Below are 18,480 nucleotides of genomic sequence, written 5' to 3'. Positions count from 1 at the left end.
ACATTTGTAATGTACTTGAAGTTTCCAAATCAACCCCATTTCCCGATGCTGCCGTGGGGCACATGACTGGTGATATCACTCTGCCACTGTGTTTATCATCAATTTTATTCCTGGTACAAGACACGTCACTAGTGTTACACAGCCGGTAACGCACATGCGTGGTCCCTGCTGTTCCACGCACGCGCGGTCCCTGCTGCTCCACGCACGCGCGGTCCCTGCTGCTCCACGCACGCGCGGTCCCTGCTGCTCCACGCACGCGCGGTCCCTGCTGTTCCACGCACGCGCGGTACTTCATGTACAACGTGCATGTATAACGCTCATGCGCTGTCCCTGCGCGTTACTGCCTGTATAACAGAACAGGCCATACATACACGGCACATCACTAGTGACGTATCGTATACCAGGAAGAAAATGGATGATAAACACAGTGGACAGAGAGTGATGTCCCCAGTCATGTGCCCCACGGCAGCATCGGGAAATGGGGCCAATTTGGAAACTGTAAGTACATTACAAACGTATTTACAGTCACAAGTCATAAGCATCTGTATACAAAAGAATGCGGGGAGGACACAGCTCATGTCCTCCCAGCATGCCCCTTCCCTCCATGACAGTTGGAAGCCCGTAACATCCCAGGTTTCCATAGAAGCAGCTCGAATGCAGGAAGGAAGGACCATCTGCACCTAGATCCCATTTTAGGAAGAATGTACTTGTTGTACAAGGTAACCACAACATTACACTGACACCTACCTGTGTCACATGGACTGTTGCTATGCAACACCCTCCAGATACTGTATGTGATTATAAAATATTAATGAAGAAAAAAAAAACAAAAACTAAACTTCCTCTTTTAACCATTTCTATAATCCATCACATCGGAAGTATTTGCCACAATGACTCTTGGCATCATAATATATGAGCCCACCAAATAACAAAATCCGATTGTGCATCATTTTATTACAATATATAAAATTTCTTACAGTTCATTGCCAACTACAGTCGTACATCCTCCAGGTGTACAGACTGTTTGCTCTGTTTCAAGACGCTACAAAAAAATATTGACTTAAGAGTTCAGCTAAAAGCACACCATGGAGTCTCATTCAAGTCACATTCCAGCAGTATATTCAGTACAGTACATGGGGCACCACCAAAGGTCAGTTCAGAACGAGACTCTACGCGATACTGGACATTGTGTACTCCTCCCTCACGATCCACTTTGAACTGCTCCTAGAATGCATTGAAAAAAAAAAAGAAAAAAGGTCAATCATGAACAGTGGGTGGTGGATTGGTTTCAATTCAGTAACCTGCAAGTAATCTATACCTGCTTCTGAGCTGCTATCCTTTTTTGATCCCGCTTCCTCCACGCAGGGTCATGAATATGACGGAAGGTTTGGTATCCTGTGCTGATTCCAGTGGGTCGCAACAACTAGAACGAAAATAAAATATATATGTCAGCGTGTTTTTAAGAGCAATATAATTAATACAAAACCCAAAATACATGAAGGGGCACATCAAGGAAGTGCATCACAAAAATATGCTGTATATCAATACATCCAACAGAAAAGAAAATCCAATTGTGGCTAAATACAAGGGACACATACACGGCAAAAGGAAAAAGTAGTAAATAGTAAAATTTGCAATAAACTCATCATTCATCACTAAATGTCTGTCAGAGTTTGAGAAAACAGTAATTTGCCAAATACAAGTTATAATTTGCTCATAGTATAAAACAGATCTAGCATTATATATAATAAACACATTGTTATGATGGCGACACTTAATTGCTGGGGAGGTCATGCAATTCGAAGAAAACCTTGAATATATTGTTTAATTACATATTAGAGAATCTAAATCTTATATATAAAAAAAAAAAATTAAAACAAAAAAATATATAAAAAGAACGAGGCGGTCAAAGGTGAATGCGTTAAAAATAAGGTTTGGTGGAACTTTTAAACATAGAACAACTGACAACTCCCTGATATTTTTAGAAGTGCTCCCTTATAAAGAGGTAATAACCTGATAATAACCATGCAGAAAAGTGTACATGAGAGGCTGACCCACTTTACACCAGGGTTCTGGATTTCAATGGAACTAAAATGCAACCCCTTTAACAGGCAGTATTCTACAATTAAAGGGTATTCCAAGAAAACCGGATGTAATAATAATTCTGCACTTCTCCAGCACTGCAGATTTCTGGCAGTTCGCAGTCTGTCATTTACCAGCTGTACGTTATGACATGACATCATGTGATCAGGGTGGGCAATCAGTGTTGTACTGTAGGAGATCAGCATGGATGCATCATCACAGAAGGGGGGGGGGGCTTTACTGGTTTCTGCAATCATGTAACGAGATGTCTCATGGCTGTCAAGTCATCGCATAAAGCTTGTAAACACAAAAGGATCAATGACAAAATCGGACTGGCCGCACAGGAATAGCAAAGAATCAATAAGGCAAATAAATTACAATTTAATATCCCTAAATGGGATTACTACAAAGCTTATTAATAAATGGCAAGAAACCCATTAAAGGCTATGTACAACTTTGAAAGATATTTTTTTTAATAAAAAGGTCAGTGTGTTTTATGCAACTTTATAGTTCGTTTTTATTAAAAATTCTTTACTTTGAAATACAGCTGCTCTGCATACAGAGCAGCTGTATCGTGCGCGAAGACCTGAATCCACCTATTATCCATCACATCTAAGTTCATAACAAATAGATTTTTTTTGTAAAAGGAGTAAAACATCAGAAAAAAAACTGTATATCGTATTGAGCAGCAGAATAAAGTTAATTTGTGGTTTTTACCGTGCAGTGAAAGACGTAAAAACTAAAGCCAAAAAGAAAATGGAGGAATCAGTTTTTTCTAATTCCACCCCACATAGAATTTTTTCCAAGTTTCCCAGTACATTGTACAGCACTTTAAAATAGTGCCAAAAGAAGGTACAACTCCTCCCGCAAAAAAAAAAAAAAAGCCTTTACACCACTCTATTGATGGAAAACGAAAATAGTTAAGGCTCATGGAAGGCGGGGAGTGAAAAACGAAAATGGAAAAAAAAAAAATGGCTAGGACTTCAAGGGGTTAACATGGATCACCCGCTGCGATTTGCCTCGAGCTTTCAGTACTTCGGCTTCCCCAGCTACACTGTTAAACGTAAAGACTGTAAACTCAGGGAGAAGAGAGGCCCTTGGGAGCGCAGATCATGCTGAAGAGGTATGCACCAGGAAACATCGGCTAGTAGAGCTACCACGTCAGTGTACCAACAATGGCACGGACATTCCAGAGTAAGGAGGATGGTTGAAGTCCCTTTGGCCTTGATCCTCACGAGAAGCTTGGAAAAAGTGCCAGTGGGGAAAACAGGTAAATCATGCTAAAGCTAAATCAACTGCATACTCATCGGGATCCCAAGACCTGGAGGAGGAGAGAGACCTGGCAATGGAGTCCAGAGGCCAGCGTGGCATGCTCCACCTTGAACGGATTTGTTTGTACACCTGGTCATGCAGGGCCCACTCCCATGCTTTGACACGTTCACTACCGAGATATGTGACCCAATGTTCAACCTTGGGAACGTCGGCTGCCAGGAGATATGGAACATAAGGCTCTGCCTACTCCAGAATCTTTGATGCTTCAGTCATTGGCTAAGTGACTAAGATAGAGGAAAATCTTCATTCCAAAATGTCGATGGGGAGAATAGCTTCCTGTTGGGACTAGAGGAACTCGGCCATGAGATTCCAGAAGGCACCTACTCAACCCTGGAGGCTGAAGTTCATGGATCGAACCTGCCAGCGTAGCGAAAAAAAGGGGCTGATCTGAGGGATCGCCAGGCACGAGAGCCATTAGTGCAGAGATCGGCGGACATTCAAGGGAAGGAAGATGTGGCGGTCTAGGGATTCCAGAGAGCCACTTTACCGGGAGAGGATCGTCCAATGGAGTGGACAATTGTGAAACGGAGCAAAGGTAATGGCATTGATTGAAGCCACCATGGTGCCCAGAACCTTAATACAAAAGCTGAGATGGGTGGGAGTACCCTACCACATAGCTTGGACTGCCTGTTGCAGGGCAGACAGTTTCTCCAGAGGAGGGGGACACCTGAGCAGAGTCTGTGTTGAACACCATTCCCAGGAACGTGATTCTCCAACAAGAAGTTAGGCAGGATTTGGATTGGTTGACAATCCATCTAAAACAAGTTAGGACACCCAGAGTAATTTGTAGGCTCATCGGCTTATCCTCCTGAGTGGGGTTTGAGGAGGATATTATCCAGATAGGGGACAACTTAAATCCCCCTGGAAAGAAAAAGCACCACATTCACAGAAATAATCTTTGTGACAACCCAAGGGGCCATTGTCAGGCCGAAGAGAAGGGCCACAAACTGGTAGTGAGAACTGGAAATCGAAGGAAGCGCTGGTAGGATGGGCAAATCGAGACATGCAGATACATGTCCCCGCTGTGCAATGAGGAGAGGCAGTCACCCTGTTCCATGGAAGGGATTATTGACTGGAGGGACCATGGGGAAATTACAGAGTCCGACAAAGGCGTTCAGCTGTTTTAAGTCCAGAATGAGACAAACTGAACTTTAAATTTTGGGGACTAAAAAATAAAATAAAAATTTGAGTAAAACCTTTAAAATTATTTTACTCCTTGGAGAGGTCACCGACAAGAGGGAAGAAGTCAATTTCTTGACTTGAGCATTAGGCGTGGGCATTGTGTGGGTGGCTGAGATGGCTGGTCGTACACAGATGATTGGCCTGGTCGCCGGCACGCATCTCACAGAGGAGTAGGTTGACCACAAGTGGAACAGGCAAAGTTAACTACATAAGGTACCTTTCAGGAGGATTGTTCTCTGGCGTCTGACATGGCAGTATAGGGGTCACCATGTTTTCAGAAGATAAAGAAAAAGACTGGCACTGTTCCGACTCTTGGAGCACCATAAGTCCCAGCACCATCCACGTACCACAGTCCCCAAATGGTCTCAATTAAATCCACAACAGTTGGTGCTCAGTAGTATGTAGGGTAAGAACTGGCAAAACAATATAAGGAGAGAAATTCCACAGCACAAGTAAAGGCAGCATGGATGTGGAGCAAAAGCCTACGTCCGTTTCTCGTGTACCCCCCGCTTTGTCTGAGGCCTTGACAAAAGCGTGGGTACACGTGAAACGGCCATAGGCTTGTTCTCCACATCCATGCTGCCTTTACTTTTTGCCGAAATAAAAGAATATTTTACTGCATGGAGAGTGCCGTGGAATTTCTCTACTTATATTTTTTATAGTGGTCACGATGTTCCTCAGTTACAACTAGTGACTATGAGTCCACTCAATATACTGAAATAGGCAGGGGTGTGACTCCCACAAAAGAGAGTGTAATACCAGCCTGAGGTTACCTAGAGTGTTTTAGTCAGACACTTAACCAGCAAATTACAGCAGGAAAGCATATGAGTAGAGGTTTAGAAATGAAAAAAAAAAAAGTGCCAAAGGCAGATCATACCCGTTTGGAGATTGAACAATGCGGTCCCAGCGCCAACAGCTGCAGCCCTGGAGGGGTCATGTGATGCGGTGTCCCCGTTGGTTTGTGAGCAGAAGAGCGCAGGAGATCATGACAAGCCCCCTCATTTTGCCGCAATTGTTTGATCGGCGGTCATGTGACTGCTATGCACCAATCACTAGCCAGGAACAGGACATGAGTATCACGCCCCACCCCCTGACCGAGCTCCGAAAAGGTGGCGACCAGCATAGGCAAATGTCGGCTGTGGGATGCAGGACAAAGGCGATCGTGAACCCATATAAGGTTCTCCAGGGGAAAAAGCCTGCGGCTCGCACATATCGGCGCCGTGATCAAGGAGTCGCCCAACGCAGGAGCTGAGTAGAGGAGTGCGCTGAGGGATGTGCCAGAGAAAGGTGCTACAAAAATGTGCCAGGTGCATGGAGCACAAGGATGGAAGGGGGTGTAATACTCACCTGTCCTGAAGTCCACTTCAATCATAGAATGAAAGACCAGCAGGGAAGACTTCTCCGTGTGACCGCTACGTTGAGGAGCAAAGGGGGTCAACCCTTAGGCTGGCGGGAAACAGAGGAGCTTACACTCTTGTCCCTCGTTTTCAGCATGGAAGGGGGACAACAGTGCATTGAAACACTGAGCGCTTGACAGATGTTGGAGAAAGTATGGGGACAGCGTCACCCGTTACTCAGATGGAAGAGAAGTGGAGAAAAAAAAAACGAACATAGAAAATGCAAAATAAACTGCTGTACCAACAGGGGTGTCTGCTGCCTACTGACACTGAGCTAATATGGACTACCCAGTGCCTGTAGAAGGGTATAAACTGAAGGAGGGGGCAACTTTTTTATTCTTAGTGTTATGCCTCCTAGGGGCAACAGTGTATACCCATGGTCTTTGTCCCCAATGGACTAGATGAGAAAACTTAACTTTCATTTAGGGAAGTACTTGGTTCAGACAGAGTTAAATAATAACAGTAACTAAGCACAAATTCAGATACCACCAATCTACACAAATAATATTCTGCTACCTGCAACCCAGCTCCTCTGATTCTTCGGTAAAACTCATCGTCTTCACGACCCCATCCCCAAAACCGATTTGACATTCCATTACACTGTATGAGATAAGGAAAAATAACGTCAAATAAAAACCTGTGTATTGGTTCTGTTTCTAAGTGGTGCCATATTCCATATGTATATAAATCTGTGTTAGCTGCTTATCTTCCAATATAGTACAGGTGAGAATGCAGTGAACGATGTTCGATTAAGCGACCAAATTCTGAATTTAGAATAATTATTTACCAATAAACGGTTAGTGTGAATGCATGTCTAATCGCTGTGAGGTCACTGACAGCGATGCGGATACAAATATCTGCTTGTGTAAATGGGCCTTCACAGTGAGCTAGCAGAGGAGTCTTGGTGGCTTATCCAATATTTTAAAAAACCTGACTTTCGTTTATAGGACGACAACCAAAAGTATAATTTGGGATGTTTTACAGCAGTCACATTATGTGATCATTTATAGATTGAAACAATGAAAACGTGTTACAGAAACCAATAAAGTAAATAGAAGAACCTTGTGTGACTTATAATTATTCCACATTCTAACTACCTACAGAGGGAACAGTCATGCCATGTATTACTACCCCTGTGCTGATGAGTAACGTCCTATTATGCATTTGCTTGCCTCATCAAGTTCTTTAGGCCTCCTTCACAAACCATTTTTTAACGTAATGAGTTGAGCCTTTTTTTTTTTTTTTTTTTTTTTTTTTTTTAATTTAGTATCATTTTGTACATGAATTTTCCCAGCTGTTTTTGAAGTCCTGTAGTGGAACCTATGGAGAACCAAACCTAGAGCATGCTGTTTTTAATTTTTTTTAAAAACGCCCCAAAACAAAAATGCTGTGTATGTAGGCTCACATACTTTATTTTATTTTTCATAAACTTTAACTCCTTAAGGACACAGCCTATTTTGACCTTGAGGCAGCCCAATTTTCCAAATCTGACGTGTCACTTTATATGGTAATAACATTGGAATGCTGCTACCCCTCTTAGGCCTCATGCACACGACCGTATTTTTTCCCACCCGTAAATACTGGCGTAAATACGGGTCCGGTGTCACACGTATTCGACCCGTTTTGCACCAGTATTTACGAACCCGTGCCCGTAAATATGGGTCCGGTGTCACCCATATTCCACCCATATTTACGGGCACGTTTTTGGCGGCAAAATAGCACTGCACTAATCGGCAGCCCCTTCTCTCTATCAGTGCAGGATAGAGAGAAGGGAGAGCCCTTTCTGTAATAAAAGTTAAAGAAATTCATACTTACCCGGCCGTTGTCTTGGTGACGCGTCCCTCTCTTCACATCCAGCCCGACATCCCTGGATGACGCGGCAGTCCATGTGACCGCTGCAGCCTGTGATTGACCTGTGATTGGCTGCAGCGGTCACATGGCCTGAAACGTCATCCAGGACGTCGGGCCGGATGTCGAGAGGGACGCGTCACCAAGGCAACGGGCGGGAGACCGGACTGGAGAAAGCAGGAAGTTGTCGGTAAGTATGAACGTCTTATTTTTATTTTTTACAGGTTTATCCTGATCGGTAGTCACTGTCCAGGGTGCTGAAAGAGTTACTGCCGATCAGTTAACTCTTTCAGCTCCCTGGACAGTGACTATTTACTAACGTCGCTTAGCAACGCTGCCGTAATGACGGGTGCACACATGTAGCCACCCGTCATTACGAGAGCTCCATAGACTTCTATGGACTGTCCGTGCCGTTATTACGGCCTGAAATAGGACATGTTCTATCTTTTTCAACGGCACGGGCACCTTCCCGTGAGAAAACGGGAAGGCACCCGTCGCCAATAGAAGTCTATGAGCCCGTTATTACGGGTCGTAATTACGACCCGTAATAACGGGAGTTTTTACGGTCGTGTGCATGAGGCCTAAGTGATTCTGAGACTGTTTTCTCACGACACATTGTACTTCATGTTCATGATAAATTTTGGTCGATGTTTTACATTTATTAAAAGAAATCCCAAATTTACAGAAAATTTTCAATATTTGAATATCTCTGCTTTTAGGACAGTCATACCACACAATAGTTAATTAACATTTACCATGTCTACTTTATGTTTGCATCATTTTTATTAAGATCCTTTTATTTATTTTTTTAGGATATTAGTAGACTTAACTTTAGCGGCAGTTTTTCACATTTTCAAGAAAATTTCCAAATCGACTTTAACCTCTTCTCGCGCTGCTCCTCAATAGTACGTCCTGCAGAGGGGTTGCTTCCCACATCAGGACGTACAGTTGCAGAGTAATTCCCGGCGCACACTGTCCTAACGGACAGTGTCCGGGAACCGGGAGGTCAGCTATTCCCGACAGCTGACACTCCAGCCTTGCCGGTCAGCGAACAATCACCGCTGATTTCGGCACTTAACCCCATAAATGCGGCGACGATTGCGTTCGCCACATTTAAGGGGTTTGAAGCACATCGGCAGCCCCCACGAAGTGATTGTGGGGGCTGCCGATGCTTGTCGTGGCAATCTGAGGTCAGACAATGACCTCCGGGTTGCCATGTACGGAAGCCTCGGAGGAGCAGCCTCCGGCTGGTCCTCCGAGGCTTCCTTTCAGTGTGACTGGCACGTCACAATGACAGTTGGAATGCATTACACTACGTAGGTAGTGTAATGTATTCCAGCAGAGATCAGAGCTGCAAGTCTAAGTGTCCCCTAGTGGGACAAGTGAAAAAAGTAAAAAAGTAAAAAAAAAAAAAAAAGAATAAAAAGGTTTTAAAAAAAAAAAATTTCAAAATAAAAGTTATTAGTTATATAAAAAACACTGCATTTTTTTCCTATAATAAGACTTCATCATAGGAAAAAAATGAACACGTTAAAAAAAAAAGTAGACATATCTGGTATCACCGCGTTCGTAACGACCCCAACTATAAAACTATAATGTTATTTTTTCCCGCACGATGAACACCCCAAAAAAAAAAAAATGCAATAAAAAAACGACACCAGAACCACAAAAAAGTGATCAGAAAGTCGCATGTACCCGAAAATAGTACCAATAAAAACTACAACCCGTCCCACAAAAAACAAGCCCTTACATAGCTGAAAAATTACTGAAAAATAAAACAGTTACGGCTCTCAGAATATGGTGACAGAAAATAAAATTTTATAAAAAAGTGATTTTATTGCGCAAACGCTGCAAAACATAAAAAAAACCTATATACATCTGGTATCGCCGTAATCGTACCGACCCGCAGAATAAAGTAAAATTGTCATTTATAGCACACAGTGAACGCTGCAAAAAATAAACTAAAAAAAACATTGTCAGAATTGCTTGTTTTTGGTCACCCAGCTTGCAAAAAATTTTAATTAAAAGTGATAAAAAAAAAAAGAAGACCCAAAAAAATAAACAAAAAAATAAATAAAAAAAACTCGCATGTACCCCAAAATGGTACCAATGAAAATTAGATTGTCGTCCCGCAACAAATTAGCCCTCACACAGCTCCAGTGGTGAAAAAATAAAGAAGTTCTGGCTCTCAAAATATGGCATTGCAAAATGTGCAGTATTTTCTAAAAGCGGATAAGATCGGGCACCATTAATCAGTGGCGCTCCCTCGCTTCTGAGCCCTGCAGCGTGCCCAAACAACAGTTTGCGTCCACATATATGGCATCGCCATACCCAGGAGAACCCGCTTAACGTTTTGAGGTATTGGTCTTCAGTGGCACAAACTGGGCACAACATATTATGCACTAAAATGGCATACCAGTGGAAAATTGCAATATTCACACCATCCGCTGTGCATTAACCCGTTTGCGCACTATGACTTAATAGCCCGTCATGGTGCGGGGGTTGATGTATGGAGCGGGCTCACGTGCTGAGCCCGCTCGATACGCTGCGGGTGTCAGCAGTGTATTACAGCTGACACCCGGGACTAACGGACAGTAACCGAGATCGTGCGGTTACAGAAGCCTGTAAAAATAACAATATACTGCAATACATTAGTATTGCAGTATATTGTACCAGCGATCCAACAATCCCTAAGGGTATGTTCACACGACAGAGTCCGTAACGGCTGAAATTACGGGGATGTTTTCAGGAGGAAACATCCCCGTAATTTCAGCCGTAACGGCATGTGCAGGCGCTTGAACGCTGCGTCAATTACGGACGTAATTGGCGCTGCCTATTCATTGGAGTCAATGAATAACGGCTCCAAATACGCCCCAAGAAGTGACTGGACACGTCTTTGACGCGGGCGTCTATTTACGCGCGGGCGTCTATTTACACGCCGTCATTTGACAGCGGCGCGTAAATATACGCCTCGTGTGAACAGACAAACGTCTGACCATTGCTTTCAATGGGCAGATGTTTGTCAACGCTATTGGAGGCGCATTTTTCGGACGGCCGAATTACGTCCGTAATTAGTGTGTGTGAACATACCCTAAGGGGACTAATAAAATGTGTAGAAGAATTAAAGTTATTAGTAGTGAGAAACAAAAAAGTTTAAAGTTAAAAAAAAACAAAAAACAAAAAAAACACTTTTCCCATTTTTCTTCTAAAGTAATGTAAAAAAAATAAAAAAAATTGATATCGCTACGTCTCAGAATCGCTTGGAAAGTTTAAAGCATTCCAACGTTATAACCACATAAAGTAACACGTCAGATTTGAAAAAAATCGTCTGTGTCCTGAAGGCCAAAACAGGCTGGGTCCTGAAGGGGTTAAGGACCGATTCAGTTCCTAAGTGACTTTGAGGGCCCTATAGAATAGAAACCCCATAAATAACCCCATTTTAGAAGTTGCACCCCTCACATTATTCAAAACTGCATTTATAAACGTTGTTAACCCTTTAGGTGTTCCACAGGTATTGAAACAAAATGGAACTGACATTTCAAAACTTTATTTAAGTTTTTACAGATTTTCCATTGTTTTCTGTAACACAGGAATAGTTAACAGAAAAAGAAACCTTAATATTTATTACCCTGGTTCTGCAGTTTGTATAAATATCTCATATGTGGCCCTATTGCGCCACTAGACTCAAACACAGTCCTCTGAAATAAAAGGAGCACCTTATGTATTTTAGGGCCTTGATTTTATTGGGAAGATTTTTAGACACCATGTTGCATTTGCAGAGCCCCTAAAGTACCAGTACAATGGAAACCCCCAAAAGTTACCCAATTTTGGAAACTACACCCCTCAAGGAATATATCTAGGGGCGTTGTTTGATTTAGTACTCCATAGGGGTTTCATATAGGTTATAAACACTGGGCTGTGAAAAACATTACATTTTTTCCAATAAAACGTTGCTTTAGCCCCAAATTTTTCATTTCTACAAATGGCAATAGGAGAAAAAGCACCCCACAATTTGTTTTATGCAATTTCTCTTGAATACGGCAATACCCCATATGTGGTTGTAATCTGCTGTATGGGCACACTGTGGGGCTCAGAAGGGAAAGAGCGCCATTTGGCTTTTGCTGAAATATTTTTAGGGCGCCACAATGTATTTGCAGAGCCACTGGAGGTACCAGTACAGTGGAAACCCCTAATAAGTGACCCCATTTGAGGAAGAGGAAGAATTTAATGTGAAGTGGATGGTGCAAAGTGAAAATTGCAAATTTCCCACCATCATGCCATTTCAGGGCCCAGTTTTTGCCACTACGGACATACACCCTGTATATTTCTATGTGGGTTGTCCCGGGTATGACAATACCCCAAATGTGGCTGTAATCTGCTGTCTAGGCACACGGTAGGGCTCAGAAGGGAGAAATGGACCACCATTTGGGCATTGGAGCACAGATTTTGCGCAAGTGATTTTTGGGCACCAGGTCACATTTGAAGTGCCCCTGAGGTACAAGTACAGTTGAAGTTGAAAGCTCCAAAAAGTTACCCTGTTTTGGAAACTATACCCTTCAAAGAATTCATATAGGGGGCTTAGGGAGTACTTTGAATCCACAGGTGTTTTTGAGAGCTTAATGCGCAGGGGATAGTGCAAAGTGAAAATTTCCAACAATTATGCCATTTCAGGGCCCAATATGCTATGCCCAGCTTGTGCCACTGGAGATATACATCCTGTGCGAAATAATACTCCATATATAGCAGTTACAAAGTTCCAGGTTTTTAGGGCCTACTTTTTCCTTGGATGATTTTTAGGAAACACCTTATGTTTGCAGAAGCTCCAGAACATAAAGGAAGTTCAAGAAATTCCTCATTTAATAAAATTACACCCTTCAAAGCACAGTATTAATCTAGGGGTATAATGGGAGTTTTTAGGTTTTTTTCTTTGGGGGCGTGAATGGAATGGATGTGATGTCAACGGAGAAGTAAAAATTTAATTCAATGAATATCAACAGAGGTGTGATAAAAATGAAAGCATTTTCCGATGCAGTGGCCCAGTTTAGGAGGGACAGGTCATACAGTAGTGAGTAGTGTCTTACCTAATCCCTCTACTTGAGCAAACTAGACACCTTTTCTGGGGGGGGGGGTTCTGTGTGGGGTAGTACTTCAGGGAAATGCTGGCCATGTCCTATTCTGGAGAGGTGCTGCTGCCATAACTGCTGCCCTCTCCTTACTGGTCTCCAAAAATCTGGTTTTTTTAATATATTTTTTCCTGAAATCCCAGGAAAGTCCCCCTATTGAGGTTGTTCTGTAGAGAACAAAAGGCGTTAGAGTGTGCCACTTGGGTGAGGTATGCAGACAATTTTTTTATACCACACCCTAGATTTTCTTACTGCACTGTAGGGCTGCAGTACTTGGTCCGAAAGATCCACCCCCTCCCATGTATTGGTTATAGTTCTAGATGCACACAGGCTTGATGGTCTGCTCTGTGGCCCCACTGTCTCGGACTGGAACTGGGGTGGATTGATCAGCATGGAGTGTGGTCAAAACAAAAATATCAGGCTCGTCTTTGTATTTGACAAGCATTACTTTTTCGGAGCAAACAGTAATGCTTTCCCCACAGCGCAGTGTCTGTTCTATAAAGGACTTGGGGAGACTCCAGTTTTCGCCGAATTGTGCCAAATGTTAATGTGCCCCTGGCAGCAAGGCACTTCAGGAGGGGGACGCTGTTGTAATAATTGCCCAAATACAAGTGGTATCCGCGGTCCAGTATGTGGAGGAGAAAACCCCATACTATCCTCCCACTTAGGCTATGTTCACACGGGGTATTTTGCCGAGTTTTTTGACGCGGAAACCGCGTCGCAAAACTCGGCAGAAACGGCCCGAGAACGCCTCCCATTGATTTCAATGGGAGGCGTCGGCGTCTTTTTCCCGCGAGCAGTAAAACTGCCTCGCGGGAAAAATAAGAGACATGCCCTATCTTCGGGCGCTTCCGCCTCGGACCTCCCATTGACTTCAATGGGAGGCAGGAGAAAGCGTATATCTTGCTGTTTTAAGCCCGCGTTGCTCAATGGCCGCGGGCGAAAAACGGCGCGATAATTGCTGCGAAAATCGGCGTGCAGGGAGAGGAATATCTGCCTCAAAGTTCCAAACGGAATTTTGAGGCAGATATTCCTCCCCCAAAATACTCCGTGTGAACATAGCCTTATTCTCTGGACAGGGGGACAGTCTGGTGGCTCGAACTTTAAATACTTCCCTTCATATATCTTTGTAGCAAGGTTCGGATAGCACTAGGTTAAGGCGTGGGTGCATAAGTAGGGTCCCAACCCGATCCAATGGAGAAAAAGCACTATGCACACCAAAGTGGAAATTCTTTTGCAGATAAATAATTATATTTATAGCCAATGACAGTGCGACGTTTCGGTCAATACCATGACCTTCCTCAGGCACTTCGTCAATGTATGATCCTGTATGGATGGCGCATTCGTATGGCGGCTGAATTACAGCGGTCAGCCGCCATACAAATACGCCATCCTGGGGGGCGTGGCCAGCAGTCGATGGCGCCAGACGCATAATCTAAGAGCTCCGCGCCCTGCCACACAGATCCAGCAGCCTACAGCGGGGAAAGGTGCCTCATATGGGGAAAAAAAGACCCCAAGGGTCTAGACTCACAGCACCAGGTCGCCACCGCTCCACCAACGATAGACGGCTACTTTCTTCGGCGGCAAGCAACGCCGGTCCCTCAGCCTCAGCAGCGGCCATCTTGGACAGCCTCGTGTTGGAAGGAAGGGGAGATGTCCGAGCAAGGAGAGGAGGCAGCTCCCCACGTACAGGGTAAGCTGAATAGCCGGATGGCTAAAGTTAACCCTCCCAGCCCCCCTATGCTGCCCTCCACCTCGTCCTGTGAACAGCAGGGAGGGGGATACCCTATCCCAGGAGCAATGCAGGCCAGGCCACGAGGAGCATCAGCTCAGTCAGAGGCCCCAGTACACCTGCTTGAACCACCAATGTCACAGCCCTCAGCACAAATGGCCCTGCAGGTTTGGCCTGCACCTAAACCTCAACGGCCCACGATCCAGCAGCCGGGGAGGGGAGACGATCTGGGGGATACACCATCTTTGACCCCCTATGCCCAGGCCCCTGTATATGCCTCAGATTCTGACCTGGAGGATTCTGCCTCGCTACCCTCAGATGTGCCCCCTATGTGGAGGGAATGTTTCTCACAGTTGCCCACTAAAGAGGACTTTAAGAGTATGATACAGGAAGTTAAGGCAGCTTTTCGCTCAGAATTGGCGGGGGTGTCGCAGCATATACAGCAGATTGCTACTAGGGTGGAGGCCCTAGAAAATGACCACGATGCCACTAGGCGCCATGTCTCTGTGATACAGTCTTCAGTTTCCTCCCAGCTGGCGTCCATTAGAGATATGCAACTGCACCTGGAGGATTTGGATAACAGAGGTCGCCGTCATAATATAAGGATAAGTGTATACCGGAGCCCTCGGGGTATGAAGACCTCCCCATCGTGTTAGAGACCATCTTTAACGACCTTTTGGGTGCACCCCCCGCTAATCGGATACCGCTTGACAGAGCACTGAAACCAAAATCCATTACATCTCAGCCCAGAGATATCATCTGCTGTGTCCAGGACTTCCGCACTAAGGAGGACATTATGCTTAAAGCCCGTCAGCGTAAAGATCTGGAGTATGCCGGTCTGCCGATTCAGTTATTCCCGGATCTCTCCTGGATTACGTTACAGAAAAGACGTCTGCTTCGTCCGCTACTCGCAGTCCTGCGGGACCACAATATTATTTATCGATGGGGGTTTCCGTTCTCCCTCACAGCCCGAAGAGATGGTGTTTCTGCAACTCTGAGGTACCCGGGGGATTTGCCTCATTTCTGTGACTCCCTTGGTATACCAACGCCCAAGATGCAGAATTGGGAGACTCCTTTGCCGCCTTCGTCTCCACCTCCAGTCTGGCAGTCGGTCCGAAATAAGCGGAGGACCTCTCCAAGACGACAGTCTAACCGAAGTTCACCGAAACCAGATTTGATGTGATGGACGCTGCGCTGATACACGGCACCTCCGTAATATATGTGAAGGAGCCTGGTCACCCATACCAGCTGCTCCCTTCGCCAGTTGCACTATCCTAGGCTAAAAATGCACTTTGAGAGAGTTGCAAAGGGTAATATTGTATTACCAGTTTTTTTTTGCTTTAATATCACCCGCCCCGGGGTATAGTATTCTCCCTGGTAGTACTTTCTGAGTTTGTTTGAAATTCATTGATCTCATGCATTTCTCTTTGTTCTCACTGCAGATATGTGTATTGTCTCCCTGGTACGTCTTTACCCCAGTGTCTTTCCCTTCCCTCCTACTTTCATCCGAAATAACACCTGAGACGACAGTGAATCCTCCAAGAACCTCCAAGGTAGAAGGACGCCATAGAACACTGCCTGCTTTGAAACCGACATGGGACTGGCCCCGACATAACTGTGAGCTGTACACATCCGCACTTTCCACATCCTTCTTTGCTCTTTCATACATCTTTGACCATGGTTAAATTTGTCACACTTAATGTCAAGGGTCTCAACTCCAATGTGAAGAGACGTTTATTTCTCAGGGAGTTGAAATCGCTTGGAGCGGAAGTCGCTTTTCTGCAGGAAACACACTTAGATTCATCCGGAACTTTCCAATTTGCCCGAGGGGCGTATCCTGCTGTGTACTCTGCTTCGTCAGGTCGCAAAAGGGATGGGGTGGCCATTTTGATAGCAGCTTCCTGCCCCATACAAGTTCACACCTCACATCTAGATCCGAAAGGCAGATATGTTATAATAGAGGGGACTTTGTTTGGACAGCCCATTGTTTTATGTAACGTTTACTCCCCTAATACCGCACAGATTCCATTCTTATGTAGACTCCTCTCTAAACTCCAGAAGCTTCCTAGGGGTGCATGGCTGATGGGAGGAGATTTTAATGTCCCGTTCTCCACGTCCATGGATAGGGTCTCTCTTACACACGCTACTCCGACGCCCACCCTTACAGGACTTTCTACACGTTTTAGGCAACTAATTAGGGAGCACCAGCTCTATGATTTGTGGCGAGTGGATCACCCAGGTGATAGGTCCTATACCTTCTTCTCCCATACGCACAGCACTCACACGCGCTTAGATTACTTCTTTGGTAATGTCCCTGCCCTCCGTGCGCTCCAGGGGGCGAATATAGACCCCATCTCTTGGTCAGATCAGTTTCTGTGTCCCTGCAAATAGGGAAACCAAATACGAGAGTATGACATTGGCGCTTAAACGAAACTTTGATTAAGTCCCCTGCTCTTAGGGACAGCCTGGCCGGACATATGCGGGAATTTTATGCACTTAATGAGGGATCGGTTCCTTCTGTATCCACTCTTTGGGAGGCGCATAAGGCGGTGATGAGGGGGCAATGCATAGTAATGGGATCTAGATTGAAAAGAGACTCTAGGGCCAAGCGGTTGGCTCTCCATCGGACAATTGCTAAGCTGGAGAGAGAAATGGGGATTAAACCGGCGGTCCCGACACTACGGAAATTGATAGAGGCTAGAGCACAACTCAAGGACTTAGCTATGAAGGGGGTAGAAAAGTCATTACTATACACGAAAAGGAAATATTACGACAAAGGTAATGAGGCGCACTCGCTTCTGGCCAGACTATTGCGGGATCAGGCGACTGTTCGTACCCCACAGGCGGTTCGGGATAAGGCGGGCGTACTCCAGCATCACCCAGACACGATAGCCACACTTTTTCATGACTATTATAAATCCTTATACCACCTGCCGAATACCTTACCACCTGATCCGGCTCGCCGGAGGGAAACGCTGCAAGCCTATCTCTCTTCCTGTGCTCTCCCTAGACTGAAAGATGAGGAGCTTTCATCCCTGAATGCCCCGATCTCTGCGGAGGAATTGTTTGATATACTGAAGGACCTCCCTAGTGGTAAGGCCCCTGGACCAGATGGCTTTACATATGGGTACTATAAGACCTTTGCGGAGATCTTGGTTCCACGGATGGCTTCGTTATTTAATGAATTCCTACAGGGTTCTCCCATCCCTCAAACATTCCTGCATTCTCACATCACGCTGATCCCTAAACTGGGTAAAGACCACGCAGAGTGCTCCAATTACAGACCCATAGCCCTTCTGAATTCGGATCTAAAAATTTTCACCCGTCTTTTAGCTAATAGACTCAATGTTTGGCTCCCTTCTTTGATTCACAAAGACCAAGTGGGCTTTGTGCCTCTTAGGCAAGGAGGAGACAACACACGAAGGACCCTTGATCTCATTGATGCCCTCCAAAAGCAAAAGGAATCGGCGATCCTTCTTAGTCTAGATGCAGAGAAGGCGTTTGACCGCTTGGGATGGCCATTTATGTTCAAAAACTCTAAATTCATTTGGGATTTCGGGCACTTATTTGACAGCGCTGCGTGGTCTCTACTCCAAACCGACAATTAAACTCCCACACTCCACCTCCCCTCCATTTCAAATCTGGAATGGTACACGTCAGGGGTGTCCCCTATCCCCACTTTTATTTGTGCTATGCATCGAACCCTCAGCAGCTCAAATACGGAAATCCAGCGATATAGCGGGGGTCCAGATACAAGATAAAGAGTTTAAGGTTTCCCTGTTTG

At 44.8% G+C, this 18,480-nt stretch overlaps 1 protein-coding gene across 3 annotated transcripts in view; it reads right to left on the bottom strand.

The window, feature by feature from the left end:
* Nucleotides 1-934: 934 nt before the first annotated feature.
* Nucleotides 935-18,480, bottom strand: part of B4GALT7 (beta-1,4-galactosyltransferase 7) — a 35,794-nt gene continuing 18,248 nt past the window's right edge. For 2 of the 3 annotated variants that reach the window (XM_075860055.1, XM_075860056.1), the window contains exons 4-6: nt 6,510-6,593; nt 1,319-1,423; nt 935-1,224 (exon numbers count right to left, since the gene is read on the bottom strand). In XM_075860055.1, the coding sequence (XP_075716170.1) occupies nt 1,069-1,224; nt 1,319-1,423; nt 6,510-6,593 (345 nt within the window). In that variant the 3' untranslated portion in view covers nt 935-1,068. The remainder of the gene's footprint in view (nt 1,225-1,318; nt 1,424-6,509; nt 6,594-18,480) is intronic. The other variant, XM_075860057.1, reaches the window with a different exon arrangement.

Source organism: Rhinoderma darwinii, chromosome 3 (genome assembly GCF_050947455.1).
Source record: "Rhinoderma darwinii isolate aRhiDar2 chromosome 3, aRhiDar2.hap1, whole genome shotgun sequence".
Classification (NCBI taxonomy): Eukaryota; Metazoa; Chordata; class Amphibia; order Anura; family Rhinodermatidae; genus Rhinoderma; species Rhinoderma darwinii.
This window is presented reverse-complemented; position numbering and strand designations above follow the sequence as displayed.